The 20972-nt window shown below is 46.3% G+C and overlaps 2 protein-coding genes across 3 annotated transcripts; both read right to left on the minus strand.

The window, feature by feature from the left end:
• Positions 1-110: 110 nt before the first annotated feature.
• LOC144068374 (ubiquitin carboxyl-terminal hydrolase 2-like) lies at positions 111-5634 on the minus strand. Its single transcript, XM_077592855.1, has 11 exons — positions 5339-5634; positions 4260-4307; positions 4050-4173; positions 3174-3285; positions 2978-3088; positions 2663-2727; positions 2483-2586; positions 2333-2413; positions 2070-2256; positions 1874-1994; positions 111-1285 (listed from the first exon to the last, which is right to left on the minus strand). Exons 1-11 carry the CDS (start codon positions 5492-5494, stop codon positions 1195-1197), a joined length of 1200 nt encoding a protein of 399 aa, XP_077448981.1. The 5' UTR covers positions 5495-5634; the 3' UTR covers positions 111-1194.
• Positions 5635-5829: 195 nt separating this feature from the next.
• tecta (tectorin alpha) lies at positions 5830-18990 on the minus strand. Of its 2 annotated transcripts, XM_077592843.1 has the most exons (22): positions 18926-18990; positions 18717-18856; positions 18357-18644; positions 18022-18159; positions 17724-17889; positions 17245-17657; positions 16444-17014; positions 15741-16351; positions 14862-15432; positions 14018-14634; positions 13233-13863; positions 12914-13113; positions 12355-12735; positions 11997-12283; positions 11414-11694; positions 11236-11346; positions 10217-10419; positions 9973-10136; positions 9644-9892; positions 9399-9561; positions 9249-9333; positions 7782-8533 (listed from the first exon to the last, which is right to left on the minus strand). In XM_077592843.1, the coding sequence occupies exons 1-22, from the start codon at positions 18987-18989 to the stop codon at positions 8307-8309; spliced, it is 6561 nt and encodes a 2186-aa protein (XP_077448969.1). In that variant the 5' UTR covers position 18990; the 3' UTR covers positions 7782-8306. The 2 variants fall into 2 exon arrangements, with proteins under 2 accessions (XP_077448968.1, XP_077448969.1); XM_077592842.1 differs by lacking the exons at positions 17724-17889; positions 18022-18159; positions 18357-18644; positions 18717-18856; positions 18926-18990 and having other exon boundaries at positions 5830-8177; positions 8414-8533; positions 17245-17652.
• Between the last annotated feature and the right edge of the window lie 1982 nt (positions 18991-20972).

Here is a 20972-nt window from a genome sequence, read left to right on the forward strand (position 1 = left end):
TCATTTACATCTACATTTCCATAAACTGCCACTAGGTGGTGCAAACTGCACAGAAAGCACTGTCGCAAGCTTTATGGAGAAATCTGCATTACATTGAAATATATCAAAAACAACATGTAACACCTTAAAATGTTTAGAAAACAATGTTCCACCAAACAAATTTTATAGTTTGTAAGGGTTAGATCCATGATACTAATAGCAATTACACTATAGTACTTTGGTTAATATTTGTTTAAAGTTGGCACAGTACAATTAAAGTACAATTCATTTTCCCCCTCACTCAGTTGTAACTTCATCCTTAACATAGTTTGATCCTTTAACATCCATTGAGATACCTGCAACTGCAACTTTACTGTCCCAGCTGGCTTCATAGAGCAGATGGTTGCGAGGTGGGGGGTGCGCTTTTTCGGTCCTGTGGCGGGCCCTCACTCACCCAATGGCCTTCACTTGCACAAGAATAACACCTATGTAAGAATGGGTACATTTAGAAATAAGCATCACTGGACGCATACTAGGACATGACAGTTACTTCTACAATGAATGAGAGCACAATGAATATTAGAATGTCCACTCACCAATTAACACAGTTAACACTGTATTGTTTGCTCGCTGCTTGAAGTTCTGTCATTTTTAATCACTCTAATATATTGACTCAATCTTAATGTGTCATCAGGTCACAATGACCCATGTGGACAAACATGGCATGACGGTTATAAAACCATCCCCAACATATGTCAATAATGTACAACCCTATAATCACGTTTGAAAAAAAAGTACATGCACAGTTATATTCGCCAAAACTTTGTTTTATGAAAAACAAAACAAAAATCCCGAACACACACGCACACACACAGCATCTTATTTCCCGTCTTGATGTTTTACAGTCAACTGTTTTGTGCAAAAATAAAGTGTTATTGGTCCATAGTTTGTTGCGGATGGCTTTGCAAAAGTACTGAAAAGTTACCTTACCTCGTGATTGAACAGATTAAAACACGGGAATCAGGTCTGAGACATTTTTTGTGTGTGTGTAGCCTCTCCAGATGAGGATGTATTCCGTGTTTAAAGTGCATAAAAAAAGGAAAATCCTCATCATGGTCTATGGATTCCAGTTCATCATCCCATGACCTGTTTGTCAGTCTGAGCCACCGGGTGGCACTCTCACTGGGTCTCGAGTTGGGTTGCATAGTTGGAAGTTTAAAGGTGAAACGTCTGAGTTTTGGCCAGCTCGTAGAAAAGGATGTAGGCATTGCTGCTGCGCACTTGACTGGAGGACATGTGGCTCACCCTAGCGCACACACATAAAACACAGTCGTTAAATCTGATAAGATGGCACTAACAAGGCAACCTAAATGAGACTCCTTTTTAGGTCAAGTAGCTATTTTTGCTCATTAAAATATACCCGTAGGCTACCTTATCTTGGAATTTGCACTAACTGTGCATGTCACAAAGTGTCTTGGTACTGTATACTGTAGATAGGTTTTACACTATGTACACATCTATGCTGTATTTGTTAGCGTTAAACAGTTGAACCGGAGCTACGGCAGGATTTTGTTGCACTAGGGCAGGGGTGGCCAACTCCGGTCCTCGAGAGCCGCCATCCGGTCTGTTTTCCATGTCTCCCTCCACCAACACACCTGAATCAAATAATCAGGATCGGTATCAAGCTTCTGGACGGCTTGCTGATGAGTTGGTCATTTGATTCAGGTGTGCTAGAAGAGGGAGATATGGAAAACACACCGGATAGCGGCTCTTGAGGACCGGAGTTGGCCACCCCTGCACTAGGGTTTGACCATTGGGTCAAAACGTGGTTGAACGTCAGGTGACATCAATGGCAGCAAAAGAGAGATTTTTTTCTTCTGTAAGAATGACCAACCTGGAGTCATTGAAGCTGTACCACTCGCCAACGGTGGCGTTCTTGCAGTAGGCTGTGTAATGGCCGCCCAGCGTGTTGCCCCAGTGGTTGGACACGGCGTAGAGGTGATACAGGGCGCGATCTGCGAGGGGTGAGAAAACAAACAATCAGGAAAGAAACGAGTAAGATTTTCCTGAAGGTCGCGGAAAGAACGTACCGCCGCCCTCGGAGGCGAACTCCTTCAGGTCCAGCTCTTTGAGGGGGAAGTCGACGTACGTGGACAGCTTGCTGGCTCGAACGTTGGAGTCGGAGAAACGCTTGAGATGAAGCACCAGGATCTGCGGGAACTTCTGAACGCTGAACCGTTTGGTGCATTTCTGCCTTGTTTTGCATCTGTCGCACGTCTGCCCAGACAAAATACCCAAGGCGAGAGATGAGGTCAAGACGCAACCGTGGAAAACGGCGCATTTGACGTCTTACCGGCCTCTCGTCTCCGTCCAACACGTCCTCCTTGGTGAATAGCCTCAGGCAATCTTTGAGAGTCACCTCGCCGGAGACTTTCTGTGGCGAGAACGAGAAACGTGAAAACATTACGGTCAGTTTGGTGAAATTTGGGGTGTGCTTCCTTACCGGCGCGATTGGGATGGACAGGTCCCAGAAGGGTTCGAAGACGGTGGAGCGGAAGCCGCATACCGTGCAGGTCAGCGAGCTTTTCAGCTGCCCGACAAACAAATCTACGACAGACACGTCACATGATATTTCATTCATTCACGTAGCGGTTTTCAGGATACCGATCGTGAGCTTACGCACCCACGACTTTGCTGTCTTCCCGCTCTAAATACATCTTCCACATCCGTTTGGATTTGTCGTCGTCACTACAAAAAGAAGATTTTAAAGTCAACGCTTAGATGATGGAATAAAAACAAGACAGGGACAACTTTCAAACAACCAGTAAGGAAATTCATGTAAGAAGGTTCCAAGAAAATGCTGAGGCATAGCAGGCCCTTTTTCAAAGAAGTAACAGAATGTTCAAAAATGCAATCGTAAAATTCCGTACTGGCTTTATGGTCATTTAGTGACTTATTGAGAGCAGAGGTGGTCCACGTCTATGACGCGCAGACTTACGAGAGTTGGTCAAAGTCCTCGACGGACGGCCCGGGGCGCGTGGTGGCTTTGTTCACCTCCATGTGGAGGGCGTCCAGCAGGAAACGCAGAAATTCCTGGGCGTCCTGCTGACTGCACAGGACAGTCAAGAGGTCAAAAGTGGCGGCGAGTTCATCTCGAGACATGACAATTGCAAAGAAAAGAGCACAGGGCTTACTTGCATCCGGCGAATTTAGCAGCGCAAATCTGGACCTGATTCCGGAAATTAGAGGGGACAAAGCTCTCGTTGTTGACCGACGTCCACAAGCTCTGAATCAGTTTGGCAAACTCTGAGGAAATAAAACGGACTTTCTGAAATATACATTGAGCCTCTTGTGCGTGGGCAATTGTATCCTCTGTTAGCATAACTCCACAAAAGACATTGGTCAACGAAATCCTTTCCTACAGTTGTTGTCAAAGGCAATCTAATCTACTCCAAGTCAAACGCAGGAAGAAAAACCAGATGCGACCTACTGTACGTGCGCGTCATAAAAAGTGACTCAACGTCCTTATACAACAAACTAGTATGTTTTATGCTGGCTTGACATAATGCGGCAAGGAGATAAGACGCAAGGACTGCAGCCTATCTTATCTTAGTGGGCTTCGCAGGAAACAAGAGTCTAAGTTCACTGATAATGTTGGGATGTTTTTTAGTGATAGCTGAATGACATTGGACCGAGCTGTGACCCATGGCGGTTTCTCTAACTGGAGAACAAAGTGCACAGAAATTAACATACTAACCCTTTATAATGCACTCGTTGGCTAACATAAGAGAATTTACAAGTATATAAATGAATAAATATTATTGGTATGTCACTGCGAATGGTGGCCAACAATTTCACAGTAAATGTTTTCTTATTTTCAAACAGTTTTAATTGAGGTTTTTTTGCATAAGCAGTGTATTTATGTTTTTATTTATTGTAATTGTCATTTTAATGCACATTTTATTCAAACATTTAAGGCCATTGACTTTTATAGACCTCCCTTCGTGCGGCTCTGGGGCCGCAGTTCGCCCACGGGCCGCAGTTTGCTATACCGGATTAAAGCTTCGTACCTTCCACAAGAGCCGAATTGGTTTTGTTGTGTACTTGGAGGTCTGTTTGATTGAGCTCCCTCAGGCAGTAGTCCCTCAACTCGGGAGTGTTGCTCAAACACTGGAGAATGGAGTTCATGAAACACTAGTAGAAAGAAAACCAAACAAACAGGGGATCAATCTACGGAGGTTAGGCAGCGAGCCGTGTCCAGTCCACGATGGGACACGCACCGTGTTTCCCAGGTTCTTCAATCCCACCAGGCCTTGTGGACTCTGCTTCTGCTCCCGGAGAAAGAGAGTGCATTCAGTTCATGGTTGTTTGCATGGGATTGTGTCACCAAGGTGAACGCAAGTATGGTCAAAACAAGGATTCACTTTGGGACGACTACTCAACTATTTTAAGTTAAAATCAATTGCCGTCACTGGCATGAAATAAAATACAAAAATTTAAATGACAATCATATCTTGCTTTGCACCCAGTAGTCGCAAATTTCTGCTATGTGGAAGTTATTCGGCATGACCGAGGACCCGAGGTAAACGTCGTCGGTCACGCCGTCTCATTTGTGCTTGGTCGAATTCGAGCAAACGGGAACATGCTGATCCCTCAACGGGACGGCCGTGACGTCACCCAAAACACGGGCTAAGGGAAGCGACGTGGGGTCGGATTGCAATTTGCTCTGGGTTCGGGCTAACTTGCTTTTAGAAGCTGCACAAACTGTTTACTTTTGCGCTGGTCTTGTTGTTATAGTTGAGGAGCTGGTTTCACTCTTGCAGATGATAAGATTAGGAGTTTATAAGGTTCTGTTATGAGGAGCTGTTTTCTACTTGTTTCTGTCAACATAAGGACACCTTGTTCCATTGTTCACTATACTATTCTACAGATGAAAAAATGTATTAAATAAATGAAAAAGGAGGATTGGCCTACAGGGATTTTTTGTCTGGGAAACCCTGGTAAATGTAATTTATTACACCTCGGTTATTTCAAATTTGGAGGAATGCGGAACGGAGCCCTGCAAGTATAGACTGACAAAATCCACAAGGGTAGAACAAATATTAAAAAATGAAAATGAGTATTCTTATCATCTTTATCATCCAGTTTGTTATAATGCAACACTGTAAATTCTTGTAAAATATTTTCACTGCAGAAAAAAACTTCTCATTTGTTGCATATTATAAAGCACAAAGATGTGTCATTTGTTTCACTAAAGTTGATTCACATTGAAGTTATATAATGTACCATAAAATGATGTATGGCAAAATAAATAAGACTTAATAATTCTGGGGGAAAGAACAGACTTTAAAATAGTCACCTTGGCTTGGTTGATGATGAGTCCCATGAAGGCGGACACCAGCTTGGACCGGGACAAGGATGAAGACATACGTCGCATGTCGGACTTGGCCGGCGGGAGAGCGGCGGCCGGCTCCTCCGTCGCTGTCAGTGTGTACGAGTATCGCTGGGAAGGCATGACAGACGTCGCTTGGGGGTTTACGAGGGGAAGCAAGCCAAAGTCTGGAGATTTGAAAGAGCCGTATTGAAGGTGGTTCTAGTATGGAGAGCACCACTAACCTTCATGAGAGAACACAGCAAAGAGAAAGCGATGAGAGTCGGTTTTACTGCGGACGTGAACGCCTCCTTTTCCCCCTCCCAGCCAACCAATGTTGCCTTCACGAATCGGAGGAGGGGAAAAAGCACTAAATTGGAATGTACGTATTAACAAAAATACTTTGTTAACATGGATTTATGACAACTTGAATATTTTCAATCTGAAAACTACATATTTTCATTTGACTATGACTTTATTAAGAAAATATAAATATATTAAATAAAAACTTACCTTGCAAATATTCTTGTGGTTTTCCCTTTTAGCATGGCTCTTTACTACAAATAACAACACCAATATCTCCAGATTTTGTTGATTTTGACATTCAAAAATCAACAAAACTCAAATTAAATTTCTTCACAAGACTTTTTTGTTGCACAGCAATATGTTTGTAAGACAAATATTATGGAAGCCATACAAATCAGCATGAGTCATAAATTAAAGAACCATAAATATCAAGAGAAACTCTTACATAACAGCGTGCAATATAAATTGACTGTCATAACAACACAGATTACATTTCCTGCTTAGTATTTTTTTTCTTTGGTGAAAACAAATGCATATTTCACATGCGTTTTCCCCCCAACCATTGACAAAAACAGATAAAAGTATATAATCAAGTACTCACCCTTTAAAGATGCCAGCATTCAACTTACTGGCTGCCATTGACAGCAATAGACGTTCAATCCATTTGACTGGGAGTGCTTGCAGCAAATAAACAAATCCATCCCTCCATGTTTAGATAGATTAGAAGTCTACTAGGGACAAACCTATTCAAATTATTATTATTATTATTTTTAAATGGTAAAAAAAACATTCATTATTAACTGAAATTCGAGTATTACAAATAAACAAGCATAAAGTTTTGGGGAGAAAAGAGACTGAATGTTAAAGAAAGAAATACTACGCTGAAAAATGTGTAACATTGTGTCCTCAGACAAAATTACACATTTTTCACTAAGTGCCAAAAGAATGCAAAGCCAGAGACTTTCCTCAAACACACGCGGTAAAGTTATGTAACTAACAATACATAACTGACTTAGGAATGGCCAACAAAGGTCAATCCTTAAGCACAGTGTTGGCACCACATCTAAGTAGCTGCTGTTTTATTTTTTATTTTTGTAAACATGTATAAGAGTATTGCGTCATGCTAGTAAGAAGCAAAGAATAATTTCACTTAGAATTACAGAATTATAATCCACGTTTTATTGACACTCCAATGAGTGATATGAAGAAATGCGCACAAAAAATGTACTTTTTTTTCTAGTTGTCATTCCCCCTTTTCTAATTGGTAGCAGTGAATACACTTCACAATACTTTTTAATTTCAGCAATAGCCTATAATCTCTCGTGCACTCATGAAAGTATGGTAGTTTTCCTAACAAAACAAAAGAAATTGTAACAAATTTGGGCCAAAAACAGACCACACACAATTTTTTTTACATTTTTCCCCAAGCCACTAATAAAATGTTCAGCATATTTCCCCCCTTAAACATAAAATTAAAAAAGGCGGGATAAAAGGATACACTCGTTGTGGGGAAAATCCATATTTGTGGTTGTTATGTTAAGTTCTGAAATTAAACGTGTTATTTGAATAACTCAACAAATGCTAAAAAAAATAGGCCTATGGGAATAAAGTTGTAAATTACATCGTAATATTACAAAATGTAAGGCATAGGCCATAATATTTAAGTTAAGAGTTAAAGAAGAATAGGAAATAAAGTTGTAATATGAGGAAAAAAGTTTCTACATTACAACAAAAACTCACAATATTAGGAGATTTGAGTTATATTATTATGGGATATAGATCTATTGTTTTTTTCCCTCTTTGTATGGCCTTAATACTCTACTGTTGTAATATTATAACTTTATTCCTGTAATCCATCCCGCCCCCCTTTTTCTTTGGTGACCCTAATACTTCATTGTACAAACCAGACGGCATGAAGAAGAAAAAAAACAGTTTGTGTGGAGGTTGTCACGCACTGTGTTTAGGCAACACGGGAGAAGTCGTGCGTGATGGAAAATCCTGAGGTGAAGTCAGCCTGACAAGATTGACGTCTGCTTGATCGCTCAACAAATCAGCGCTGATTGTATGTGCTTGGAATATTACAACCTTGCTCTTTGCACGATCCCTTATTATTTTGGTGTCATGATATAAAGCCTGTTTTTAGCCGTTTGGTGTATGTCTGCATGCACATCATAGCTTCCGGCCTGTATTGTTCAATTTGTTCCAATCTGTTTACTTCTTTAGTCCAATCCCTGAATACGAGAACTTTCAACGAATGCGGCGCCACCGCTGCATTGGAGGATCTAAAAATACATTTGCTACAGTGCCGCCTAGTGACGATCGGTGAGAGAAGATGAAAATGAGGGCTCTAAACAAGCGAAAGGACAGAATGAGGTGAAATAAATGAGTCAATGCGACTCTTTTGCCTGTTCAAGTCCTTTTTTTGGTACCGTGATGCGTCATCCAAGAAGAAGCACGTGCGTAAAAACGGTGGTGCTCAGCAGAAGGTGCGCGAGTGTGAGTCTGCAGCTGGAGCTGGAAACTAAGACAGCAAAATCACATTTAAATTGGTAAATAGCCTAGTCTATTCTTTGAATCCTAATATTTTTCCCCCAAGACTGCTTTGAGCATACATGAATAATTGTTTTTCAAATTTTCTTTTTGTACAATTTCATGAGTTTCGGATCTGTGTGAGTATTGATTGACTACTTGTTGACGCGACCCTGTCATGTAATAAGTGTGTAAAAATGGGGGACATTGGGGCTGAAGCCCACTTACTCCGACAGCTCTTCCCGTCCGCTTGCAGCATTCCTGTGACGCAGCCGCACACGGGACCACTCGCCTTACTGCTGCACAACTGCTCACAGCCGCCGTTGTCCACCTCGCACCAGTCCGGCACTGACACAAAACGGGGGAAAGAAAATGAAACTAAAACTACAAACTACAAGTGTTTTTGATTCATGCTTAACACAAAGTCCCATCATTCCACATTGTACATTTTCCCTCCATAATATTATTAAACACCACCTACCAAAGAGTGTAAAAGTCTGCACACCTTGTTCTAATCGTGCGCGGTCGATTGGTCGCATGTCTTTTGGTTGCCGGTCTTTTGGTCGCGGTCTTTTGGCCGCCCCGACCGCGACAACGGGCGACCAAAAGACCGGCGACCAAAAGACCGACGACCAAAAGACCGACGACCAAAAGACCGGCGACAAAACAAGGTAAAACAACACGGTCTACGCATCAATAAAAGCCAACAATGGCCCTGAGCAGTTTCACTGAGCCGACGTGTGAGTGTAGAAGAGTTTGTATGTACATGAGTTGTCCCCTTAGGAAGGTACGTCCGTCAGGGTCTTAACAAGTTCTCCAACAAAAAAACAATAAAATCTGGGAAATTTTCAGCTTTTCTTTGGCCTAATAATTAATAGGGCATTAAGTATGACTAAATGGTAATTCACAGTTTGTATTTAGGGAATTTGAGCAACGATTTAAATGGTAATTATCAATAACCTTCCGGGCGACCAAAAGACCGGCGACCGATTGACCGTGTACCATTCAAATAACAGGTTTTGCACACATTGCTTTGTTCCTAAAAAAATGAAAAAAATCTCACCTTGCCTTCGAATGGGCCCGACACTGAGTACGTTTTCGTCAAGCGTCCCGTCTCTGGACGACATCCTCCTCTTGGGCGGACAATTCTGAGCACGCAAACGTTCTTTTAACCAGACGAAAAGCCGCTGGGAGAAGCGTTTTTTTTCCTCACCACTTTGCAGGCGTGTCGTTCAGAATCGCAGAGGGAAACGTGGCAGTGCAGGTGCACCTTGTCGTAGTCTCCGATGAACTTGAAAACGGTGACGTGGAAGCGGCAGGTAAGCGACACGCCGTTTTCCGCCATGCCGATGGTGTTGTCCTTGACGTTGGGACAACTAAGAACCGATGAAAAGGAAGGAAGACGACATCGCGTCTGGAGAACTTTCAACGAAAACAGCAATGGTTGGCAAAACTTACCCTCGCTCTATGATGACGTGGCGCAGTCGGTCGCTGCTGTTGCGCGACGGCGTAGCCCAGCACGTGTTGACGACCAGGACCAGCTGGTTTTGGTCGGCACCCTCCACGAAGACGCCCACGTAGAGGACGTCCCTGGTGCTGAGCACCACCTCGCCTTCCCCGTAGGGCTGGCGGTACGAGGCATTCTTGTACAGCGCCATCTTGGTGACAAAGTTGCCCGCCTGGGTGGCCAGAGTCAAGTTGATCACGCTGGGGAAGAAGCGGAAATGATGTGCTGGGATTCGATTTCGGGGACATCCCATGCTATTTCCATCGACCATCTTACGTACCTGAGTACAGGTTTGAGAATGGTCTCCAGCGAGATCTTCAGGTCCAGCTCGTAGGCGCAGGAGAACTCGACGTTGATGGTTTTATCCCGCGTGATGACGCTGCCCGTGTTGTTGACGCTCTCGATCCGCACCGTGTTTTTGTACATAATGTGCGTCCCGTTCGTCTGCGAATTAGACAAAGACAAATTCAGACGGCTTCCAACGCGGCTAGTTTTTCCCCAAATCTTAGCCAAAGTTGACTGACGTGTACGAGGGAGCCACAGTGTCCTCTGCTGTTATTGATGCGGAAGGAGATGAAGTCCTCCCCCTCGACGCCGGCGCAGCGTCGGTCGTTGACGCGGACGTCGCCGCGCTGGAAGCCCAGCTGGAAGAGCTTGCACTTAGAGATGGAGACGGCCATCTCGCTGGCCCCGCACGTCACCTCAGCCTCCATCGCGTCATCTTTGCCTTTTTTATTTAAAGTAAATGTGAAGATTTAAAAATTAAGAACGTTTAATTCTTTGGCTGCAAATGATGCTGCTATTCAATATAAAACTTCTAGCCCCATCAGTGACATTATAACATGACTATTCATTTTTTCTGTATGCTTTAGTTTTCATGCAATCAGCATTTCTGATCATCTTCACCAGTTTAACTATCTACTCCATATGTGTCAAAGTGGCGGCCCGGGGGGCAAATCTGGCCCGCCGCATCATTTTGTGTGGCCCGGGAAAGTAAATCATGAGTGCCGACTTTCTGTTTCAGGACCAAATTAAAATGAAGAGTATAGATGTATATTAACTTTCCTGATTTTCCCTCTTTTAAATCAATACTTGTAATTTTTAAATATTTTTTTATTAATTATTTTTAGTTCAAAAATCATTTTGTAAAATCTAAAAATATATTTAAAAAAAGCTAAAATAAACATTGTTTTAGATCTATAAAAAACTGGATATTCAGGGATTTTAATCCAGTTCTTTTAATCCATTTATAAAAAAATCTAAATATTATATCTAAAATGGTCCGGCCCACATGAAATCGAGTTGACGTTAACGCGGCCCATGAACCAACCTGAGTCTGACACCCCTGATCTACTCCTTTGCGTTGCAATATATAATTTTCTGAATCGCTGCCAACATTAGTATGTCGTACTAGTTGAAGTACTTTGACGTGGCATGCACAGTACATCACATTGTCTGTATCTACTTTTTCCCCTTCCTAAATACGGGATCGGGACGTCCCTAGTCTTGGATGTCATAGTAATGCTGACAAAGACAAACTCACCTTGACTCCCAGCAGGCAATTCCGGACACCCGCACAGGTCGCCTCCGTTGTCCAGCTCGCAGGTGAGGTTGGCGCACGTCTCTGTCGCGCAGGGGTCGTGAATCCATTCTGCTAAAGACAGGGTCCCACGCGCAAGGTCAGCCGACATGGCGGCGGCGAGAGGCCCGCGCGCACTTACAGCAGTTTTCCCTGGCGATCCACTCGGTGGTGAGAGCGCCCATGGAGCGGCAGGCCTCGGCGTAAGCGGCCAGCGAGCCGCACACTTGTGCGCCACGCCGGTTGTAGCAACCGTCCAGGTAGCAGGATCGGTAGAAGGGCCGCGGGTCCAGCAGGCCGTGGCACGGCTGGAAGAAACCCTTAGGCTCGGTCAGCTTCAGGCAAGCGTCCTCGCGTTGCAGGGCCAGCACGGCCGCGTTGTCGCAGGATCGGGCCAGCGCCACGTACTGGGTCTCGTCGCATCTGAAAGATGGTCCCCGACAGAGTCAATCAATTACATTGCAGACAAGTTTGAATATTTACAACCTCTTTCCTTAACTGAATTTTTAAAATGTTAACTGAGGACAAAAGGTTTGTTATAAGAACAACAATTGAGAAATACATTGCTAAAATTTGAACCAATTCTGACTTTTTAAGCCTTAAGTGCCTGAAAAAGGTTCAAAATGCTTGTACTTAACTAAAGGGATGGAATCAGTAGTTATTTGTTCCCCAGTCTTCTTTTCCATTTTTGAAAAATTGCTACTAAGACTGCAATGCGAGCTGACCTGTCCTGCATGCCATTGGTCTTCCAGCTGCGGGCGAGCTCTAGAGCGCTGGCGGCCGCCGCGCCCGTCGAGGTGATGTAGTCGTCGCCCGGGTCGCCGTTGAAGTTGCCGCAGAGGCCGCAGAGCTTGTCCCGCAGCCGGGCGCCCATGCTGACGCTCAGCGTGTTGAAGCGATTGTACCGCACCCGGATCTCCTGCGGGGACTCGATGTCCACGAATCCCTCCGACGAGGACAGCTGCGTCATCATGCCCGTCACGAACGGCAGCGAAACCGGGGTGCCGTTCACCTGCACCCACCCACCACCCGTCCAACGTAATCAGCGGCGACTCCGGGAGACGAGGCGCTCTGGTTTCTAACCTTGACCGTGTTGCCCGAGACCAGGATGTTCTCCTCGTTGATGTAGAGGTAGACGTGGGAGACGGCGGTGAGGTTGGGCGTGCTCCGCTTGTCGAAGTTGGCGATGAGTTGGAAGGAGAGGTCGGGCAGCTTGTGGCAGTTGGTGGACAGCACGAAGGAGCAGGAGGCGGGCAGGCGGAGCGAGGCCCCGTCGAAGGTCTTGAAGACGCCGCCGCCCGACGCCACGCACTGCCGGGAGTGTCGGGCGAAGCAGCCACGCACCCCGTGGCGGAGGGCGCACTCCTCGTCCGCTTTGCAGCGACGCGTGTCGCACTGGACCAGATTGCGGCCGATGCACTGGCAACGCTTGCTGCAATCGCCATTCCAGAAAAGCTGATTTGGCTGAACAAACAAACAACAGAGCGAGAGAGAATGTAAAAATGTCTCGTATCTCAAAGCAAATATTTGCTTGGATTTTTATTCGTATCTCAAATTTGTGGTAGGTCGGGGCACTCGTATGCCAAGGTATTACTGTATTGTATCCTATACATAGGGACTGAAAAGTAGAAACTGCACAGACCTCATAGTACTTTCCGTCTGTGTAGCAGCCGCAATCCTGAGGCAGGATGCAATTCTTGCCATCCAGGACGTAGCCTTGGTCGCAGTGGCAACCCTCCATGCAGTCTAGGCCGCAGTCCTTCTGGGCGCGGGTGGGGGCGCACTGGGGCGGGCAGACTGGGACGCAACTGGAGTAATGGCTGTTTGGCGGACAACGCTTGACTGGGAGCCGGCGGATTTAAAAGAAATCTCAGTTGAAATGGATTGGACGTCTATCACGAGTATTGAAAGCCAATGAGCTGTAGGTGTGGCACGCGTTAAAGATTTGAATGAACACTCACCACACGGCGCAACAGCCCTCCAGTTGTCGACAGGCACCCCTCGCAGCTCACAAGTGGTGGCGTAGGCCTGCAGCCAGCCGCAAACTGTTTCCCGAGCTCCGCCGTCCAAGCAGACGTCCAGCAGGCAGCTTTGGTAAAAGAACCCTGGCGCCACCTTACTGTGACAACGTACAAACGCACCCTCCCGATCTGCCATCAGGCCGCATAGTCTCGCCGCTTCGGGCTCCGCAAACACGTAGAGACCATCACGCGGACGGAACCGGAGCCCGGTCGTCGAGTCTTCATACGCGTCGTCGTTTTCGGTCGACGCGGCAACGGCCCCGTCGTCCGGCGAGCTTTCATCCCCGGGGCCGCACCGCGGGCAGGATTTTCCGCAGCCCACCTGGCAGAAGGCCTCCCTTTCGACCCAGGCGGCGGCCCGGGCGTCCGCAGGGAGTGAGGATGATGACCCGCAGAGGCCGCAGGATGAGCTGTAGAGTTGTCGGGGTAAGGTCAACAGGAGCAGGGTGTTCCAGTCAAAGGCCACTTTCAGGCCAAAGTCCGTCTCCAGCACCAAAAGTGAGCCCTGGGTGAAGATGGTGACCTTCCCTGGGCCGAGCTTCACGGGAAGGTACAAGCGCTCCTTGTTCACCTGAATCAACAAAAAGCATGTCATGGATGAACTCACAGTTGATCCACGTTCATGTTACGGACACACCTAAGATATGAGTACATCAGATCCTTTTGAGGTTAATTTTTTTTTTAATTTAATGGGCAAAAATAGTATTCTTTTAGCATTGACTCACCATGGCTGTGTTCTTGTAGCTCCGGGACACCTCGATCTCAAAGTCAAAGACTTGTAGTGCAAAACCTCGGACCCAAACCGCCTGGCTCGTGTCCCTTTCTTCATTAAGAGCCAATAGTTTGAATGGAGGCAAGCTTCCAGCCATGCTTGCGTTGTTCCCACAGTTGCTGGTGGCCAAATTCAGACTACAAGAGCTCTGCAGCTCAAATGGAACACCATCAAACGGCAGGAAGTGGCCGTAACCAGCGACCACGCACAAAGCTTCGGTCTGAGGTCTGCATTCGTATAAGCCGTGGTCCTCTTGACAGAACTCCTCGGGGTGACACGGCGCTGCCAGACAGTACACCCTGTTGTCCGAACCGTTGCAGTAGCAGCGCTCAAGGCAGTCCCTGTCAGTCCAGAAAGTGTGGTTGGCGGGCAACCGGCGGTCCGGGCCGGCGCAACCGCAGTCACCACGGGCTATGCACTGGCCATCGTGCAGGACAAAGCCGTCCCGGCAGCGGCAGCCCTCGCCGCACGCCAGGGGGCACGGCGCCTCCGGCTCGTCCAGGCCGTCGCAGGTCAGGGGGCATGCGCTGGCGCACTCGTCGAAATCGCTATTGGCTGGACATGGTAGAGCTGTTACGGCACAGGAAGAGAGAGACCGGTTAATTCTTGTCACGTACCTGTTTTTGCGCATCTAAAATTTAGGATGGACTGTTGTGTTAGTTAGGGTAGTCTACAGTCAGTCCCATTAATTACTCTGGTTCAGATTTGAATTTGTTAGTATTAGTTCCACCAAATGTTTGCGTCTTATTTCACCTATTGTGCCTACAGACCTAACACCCTCTCCCCCTAGAACTCACGACAATTGGTAGATGTCCTCCAAGCAGCAAGGACCACATGAGCATCCTGGCAAGCTGCGGCGTAAGCGTGTAGCGAGGAGCACAGGGCCGAGCGGTTGCCGTCCTTTATGCACATGTTGTACAGGCAGTTCCGGAAAAATGGTGATGGGTTCACGGCTCCGTGACAGGCCAGGAAGGAGCTATTCCCGGGGTCGTTGATGTTGCCGCACATCCACGGGCTCTGGTAGTGGCGTAGGTCCGTGCACATGCGGTACAAGTCCTCGCAGTCTCCGTTGCAGCTGATGTCGTCGGGTATAGAACGCCAGCCCTCCAAGAACATGGAGGCTGATTCTGACAGGCGTCCGTTGGGGAGGCGGGAGTCATCGGCGGGGTCATCGTTGAACACGCCGCACAGACCGCAAGTGAGGTTATAGAATGTGGTGGAGAGGGAGATGTTGATGGATCCTTGTTGTGTGTAGTAAACGTGAAGATGACCCCGAGACTCCACCACTGTGGCGTTACCCGAAGCTCTGTAGACCTTTACAGTTTGGGTCGGATGGATATAAGGGAGGCCCATTGGTTCGCCATTAATCTGGAAGGCAAAACGGTTGCAGGGGTTTTAACATTTCCCCAATACTCCTAACACCAGATGAAAATAAAAACCATGATTGATTAAAATTAAACATTTAAACTGTACATGTTTTTTTTTCGGTGCCATGGACAATGTTAGATGTCTAGTCTTGAAAACTAAATTAAAACTCTTTATATGTGTTTATCACTAGATGTCAAATCCACTTGAACCGGGATTGGGCTAGCTCTCTCAGATCATTGATGACAGGCAATGAGCTAACTACATACTATCATCGGCAAAAAAAAGAAATGGAAAAACACTTTACTAACCTTGACCGTTTCCAAATCCAGCCCTCCCACTTGAATCTCCAAGCTAGCAATGGTAACTACCAGGGGTCTTTTCCAAGCAGGGCCTTTGTTCACCAGCCGTCTGCCTATCTTCACCTCCACCATTGAGCCATTAGCTGGCACAGCGCCACACAGCCTCAGCAGGTAGTAGGAGCTGTCATCTGGGAACAGCAGGAAGGCGCCGTCAAAGGACGACGTCACAGCGTTCTGAGTGATTGAACACAGCCCCTCCCGGCGAGGGTAGCAACCCAGCGCGCCCACCTCCGCTGTGCACACCTCGCCCTCCTTGCAAGACTGGCTGAAGCAAGAGACTTCCCCTGCGGCTGCGCAGGTACAGCGCAGGCTACATTCGCCTTCTTCGCCGCCGGAGCGGGCCCAAAAAGTCTCATTGAGAGGGTAATAGAGGCCATCGTGCTCGCAGCCACAGTCATCCCACCGTACGCAATGGCTGCCGCTCAGGACGTAGTCTTGGTCACACTGGCAGCCCTCGGTGCAAGGGTGGGCGCAGTACAAGGGTGCGGTGATATCCGAGCAGGAGGCCGGACAGGCGCTGGTGCACACTTGGTAGTGGCTGAACGGTGGGCAAGTCAGGGCTGAGATCCAGCAAGAGAAGAGGAAGCGAATCACTTTCAAATTGCTCGAGAGATATGGCGGGTGAATCTGGAAAATGTCATGCAAAACTCACCGCAGAATGTTCCAGACCTCCAGGGGCGAATCGTGACGCCCAGTGCTTGACAGGCGAGAGCGTAGGCCTGGATGGCCTGACAGAGTGTGGTAATGTTGTCTTTGTTGCTACACATGTCGTAGACGCAACTGAAGACGAAGGCGGTCGGATCCACGACGCCCCTGCAGTCCCTGAAAGGACCCTCGGTTTTGTTGATGAGTCCGCAGTAGTCCGAGCCCAGGTAGAAGGCCTCCATGAGAGCGTCACACTCGCTGCAGTTGTGCACGCAACCGTCCGAGCAATGCCAGTCGGCGCCCTCCGCTCGCCAGCCTCCCCCCAGCTCCGCCACAGTTTCCGCGAGGGTGCCGTCGGGAAGGACGGGATCGTCGGCCGGGTCGTCGTTGTAATTCCCGCAGAGGCCGCAGGTGTTGTTGAAGTACGAACTGGGCAGGGAAATGGAAGCGTAGTGTTGTCCGTCGTACGTCACTAGGAGTCCAAAATCGGTTTCCAAAGCTACAGCCACTCCCGATTGGTAGACCCTGACAGCACCCAGCTGGAGCTGAACTGGTAAAGTCTGCAGAAAGCCATCCACCTGGAGGGATGATCAGATCAGTTAATTCTAAGTCACCCACGTCGCCAACATCTGGAAAAGTAGGAAGGGGTATTATTTTGCTTTTTATTAGGAAGATAAGATCAACAAATGAACTAAATTTGAAGGAACATCAAATGAGTAGTATAATAGATTCTGTCACCAATGGTAAGCCACAAAAGTTGACAGCAATTGCATTTAATTAGACATCATTGGGATCAGTATTAGCTCACCTGAACTGTTCCCAAACTTCCTTTGGGCAGTGTGACTCTGTGACTGTAGACTTCCACAGTCACGTCCCTCAACCAGGAGACAGCCGACACCCCACGGTCTTCATTTTTAGCCTCCACGCTGAAGAAGGGCAGTCCTGACACGTCCCAGCACGGCCGAGCCAGCAAGTATGTACACGTTCCCTGGAAGTGGTAGAGCAGGCCGTCGAAGGTGTGGTAGTGGGGGTCGCCGAACACCACGCAGGTGCTGCTGCGGCTGGGCTGACAGTAGAAGGCCCCCTCTTGCTGCTCGCAGGTTTCCATCTGGCCGCACGGAGAATCTTGACACAGCACCTCGTTGTCCACGTCAAGACAGCGGCATCGTCGCGAGCATCGGTCCGACAACCAGAAGACCTCCCCTCGTCGGTAGAAGCGGCCTGAAAAAGTTCCAAAGGCACGTCAGCATTTCTGTGGCCATTTCTACAAGAGAAACAACAGCTTGCCATTGTAACTGCAGCCATTGGCGGGGTCAATCAGCTCCGGGTCAGTACGGAAGAACCAACGGCCGGGATTGTTCACGTTGGTCGTCTGTTCAATATTCACCACTTCGTTGGACCGGGATCCGGGCAAGTTCAAGAAGTGTCCGATTTCCCCGCCATTAAAACCCGTCTGTGGGGCAGACGGACGTTGCAGTTTTGTGGATAGCAGGTACTCGATTTGTAACGGGCTAATAGGTTACAGTGCATTTTGGGACTGTCATAAAATTGGACGAACTATTGTTTCAAGTAAAACCAATTTTACCTGAGCTGTAGTACCGCCCAGTCCAGTTAGAGGATCTCCACCGCTGGCTGTGCCTGTGCTCCAGGCAATGTCCTCATAGTTGAACAAGACGAAGGACACTGCACCATCTGAGATTAGCACAGTTTGGAATGTGTTCACCTTTTAATCAAACAAGAGGATTGAAACAGTTTTATCAAATAGAGGAACACACAGAACAATGTGCATCATCTTCAACTGACAAAAATCTATATATTGTTTTACTGAAAAGTTCCTACTTCACTTTACAGTCACATTTCTACTCAAAGTTCAAGGAAATTTTACAACAATCAATTGAACAGACTAAGAGTTTTTTTTACCGGGGTGGTCTGGCTCCCGCCGTAGAAGGTGACCTGGTGCCATGTGGCAATGAAGACCCAGGTTGCCGTAATGTTGGGGATGTTCTTGAAGTGTTTGCGGACATCACGAGTCGCCTTCTCCAGTATGTGCGGTAGGGTCGTCTCCCTGTAGTAGATGTTTCCGCGGATCCCGTTGTGCACGTCCGCCCAGAGTGGGGCGATGAAGGAGCGACTGTCGCTTAGAGGGAAAGCTTCTGGCGTGAACTGGCTCACGTGCTCGTTGAAGGAGATCACGCCGTTGTTGTTGACCTGGAATAACAATTTGGCCGTGGTTGAAGCAGAGTGAAAACCATGTTTTCACGGTGTGTGGTCACGTCTTACATAGATGGTGCGGTAAGGGACACTGAAAAAAATGAAAGGCACAAGCAGGGGAATTTCCTGGGAGCTCCCATCATCCATCTTGGGGGTCTCCAGATCCATGTGGGTGGGTCCAAACGGGTAAAGCAAATCCCGAGCACCAACTGAAATAGAGAAGTCAGTAAGATTAGAAAATGCTGGGTTGCTAAATGCTGTGATGTGTGAAGGCATACCACTCGTGTGTACACATCTGCTGACAATGAAGAGCAGAAGGAGTGGAAAGACAGGCCTCACCATCCTAAATGAGAAGCAGGGGTTCAGAAGCAGTAAAACAGTGCTTCGTACTCATCACACAAAGTCGTAGCGTGTCCACATGCGTAGTCATAAGCATGTTTTGTCCCATTAAATTCACATCTAGTCCGACTACTTAAAAAGCAGGCTCTCGTGTCTCCCTTGAGGAGCTCCTGAAAAGAAGCCATTATTCGTGGCAGAACAATGTGTCAAGATCACATTAGCCTTACGGTCCCATGCGAGGCGGTACCGGTGGATTACAGACTTGTTCTCTACTCGACCGACTGTATTACCATTGAGAGGGTGAGGGGGAAAGCTAATGGCTTGGTTTGATGGATTTGGCTTGCCAAGGTCATTGCGGTGTGGCACCAGCTGGACAAACTTCATTTCCCTTCGGGCTAAGTTCGCATGACTTAACATTATACATTAGCATCACTTTACCCCTAAAATCTGATCATTCAAATAAGCACAACTCATTTAGCCACTTATTCAAAATCTCGAATTTGAATAATTTCATGGAAGTTGAAAATATATATTTTTACAGTGTATATATAAACAGTTTCATATAATGTATACGATCACATTATTGTTAAAACTATTTACTCACCTGCTTTGATTTACTCAAGAAAAACAGTCCCCCTTTTATGCCAAAAAATTCAAATGAATCTAATAAAAAAGGGATCCACTTTGGAAAAAGTCAAAACATTTCTGAAACTATAGACAACATACTACAAGTATTCCAAAGTTTTAAGAGAAATGGAACAACCAAATGTCAGTCAAATATACAATGGTTCAAGTATATATAGATTTTTCAATGTCTTCTTATAAAAACAAAGTCAAAATGTTGTCACAAAAGTTCAAAAACTCCAGTCATGGAATTTGAAATGATGCATTATATTTCAAGTCTTGATGACAATTTACACAGACCTGTCAATTGTTCTCACTTCATTACACTTGTTTGGACACCTTACCTGAATAAAATATAGCCGTCCACACGAGCAGACTCCCGCTTTGTCACCCCACCAAGACGAATGCAATCTCTGAAGGGCACAGGGAATAAAGTTGTATAGACCTACACGAGGCTTTAATAGGCACAGGGGGTGTGGTCTTTAAGTGTTTGTATTTAGAAGACATGCAATTACAATCCTAAATAAAGCATTTCAACTATGAATAACTGGGGGTATTCCTGCATGACAATGATGCAAAACACACAAACTTTATGTTGAATTGGGACACTCTCAAAACCTTAAAATTTCACCAGATCCCTATTGATAAGTGGACCAATATGATGATGATTTCAATGACATAGCAAATTTGCAATGACACATCAGAATTGTTATAGGGCTAGATTGGACGTCTAGTGCTGTCAATGGCACTGAAACATGAGCATTCACAGCCAGTCATCCCAGTTTAAATTAAATGTTTATCATTGTCGATGGCAGGCAAAGAGTAACTTCAATTATTGGTTTAATTTTAATAAATGATCACCTTATTTTCAAATGTAAAGCATTTTTAATTTTTAGGGAGACTAAAAAAAAATTAAATTATCAGTACAGTACATTGCACAGGTTTCTCCTAAAAATGTACTAATCTGTACTACTTGAAGACATTTCATACGCTCCATTATTTTTTACATTTAGATTGAAAATAAGCACAACATATTGATAAAAATATACCATGTACGTACTCACCAACCTGGCAACCTCCAAAGCAGTGCAGCTCCAGCCGGCAAACAAGCATCCGGAGCTCTAACGGGTGGATGACGCCCAATTTCCAAAGTCCTCGGATCCTTTGAATGAAGTCTGTCTTGTATGTAAAACTGCGCATTAGGCAACTTTAGTAGGATTGACTTCAATTTAAGAGGGGATGCGAGTTGGGGCGATAGGTGAAGAGGAGGTGGGGAGCAAAGGGGAGGGACGGAAAAGCAAAGCTTAGTCGCGAGGGAGCGTGGAGGAACGATGGAGCTGGGGACACTTTTTGAGGGAAAGG

The sequence above is a fragment of the Stigmatopora argus genome, chromosome 22 (genome assembly GCF_051989625.1).
Source record: "Stigmatopora argus isolate UIUO_Sarg chromosome 22, RoL_Sarg_1.0, whole genome shotgun sequence".
Lineage (NCBI taxonomy): Eukaryota > Metazoa > Chordata > Actinopteri > Syngnathiformes > Syngnathidae > Stigmatopora > Stigmatopora argus.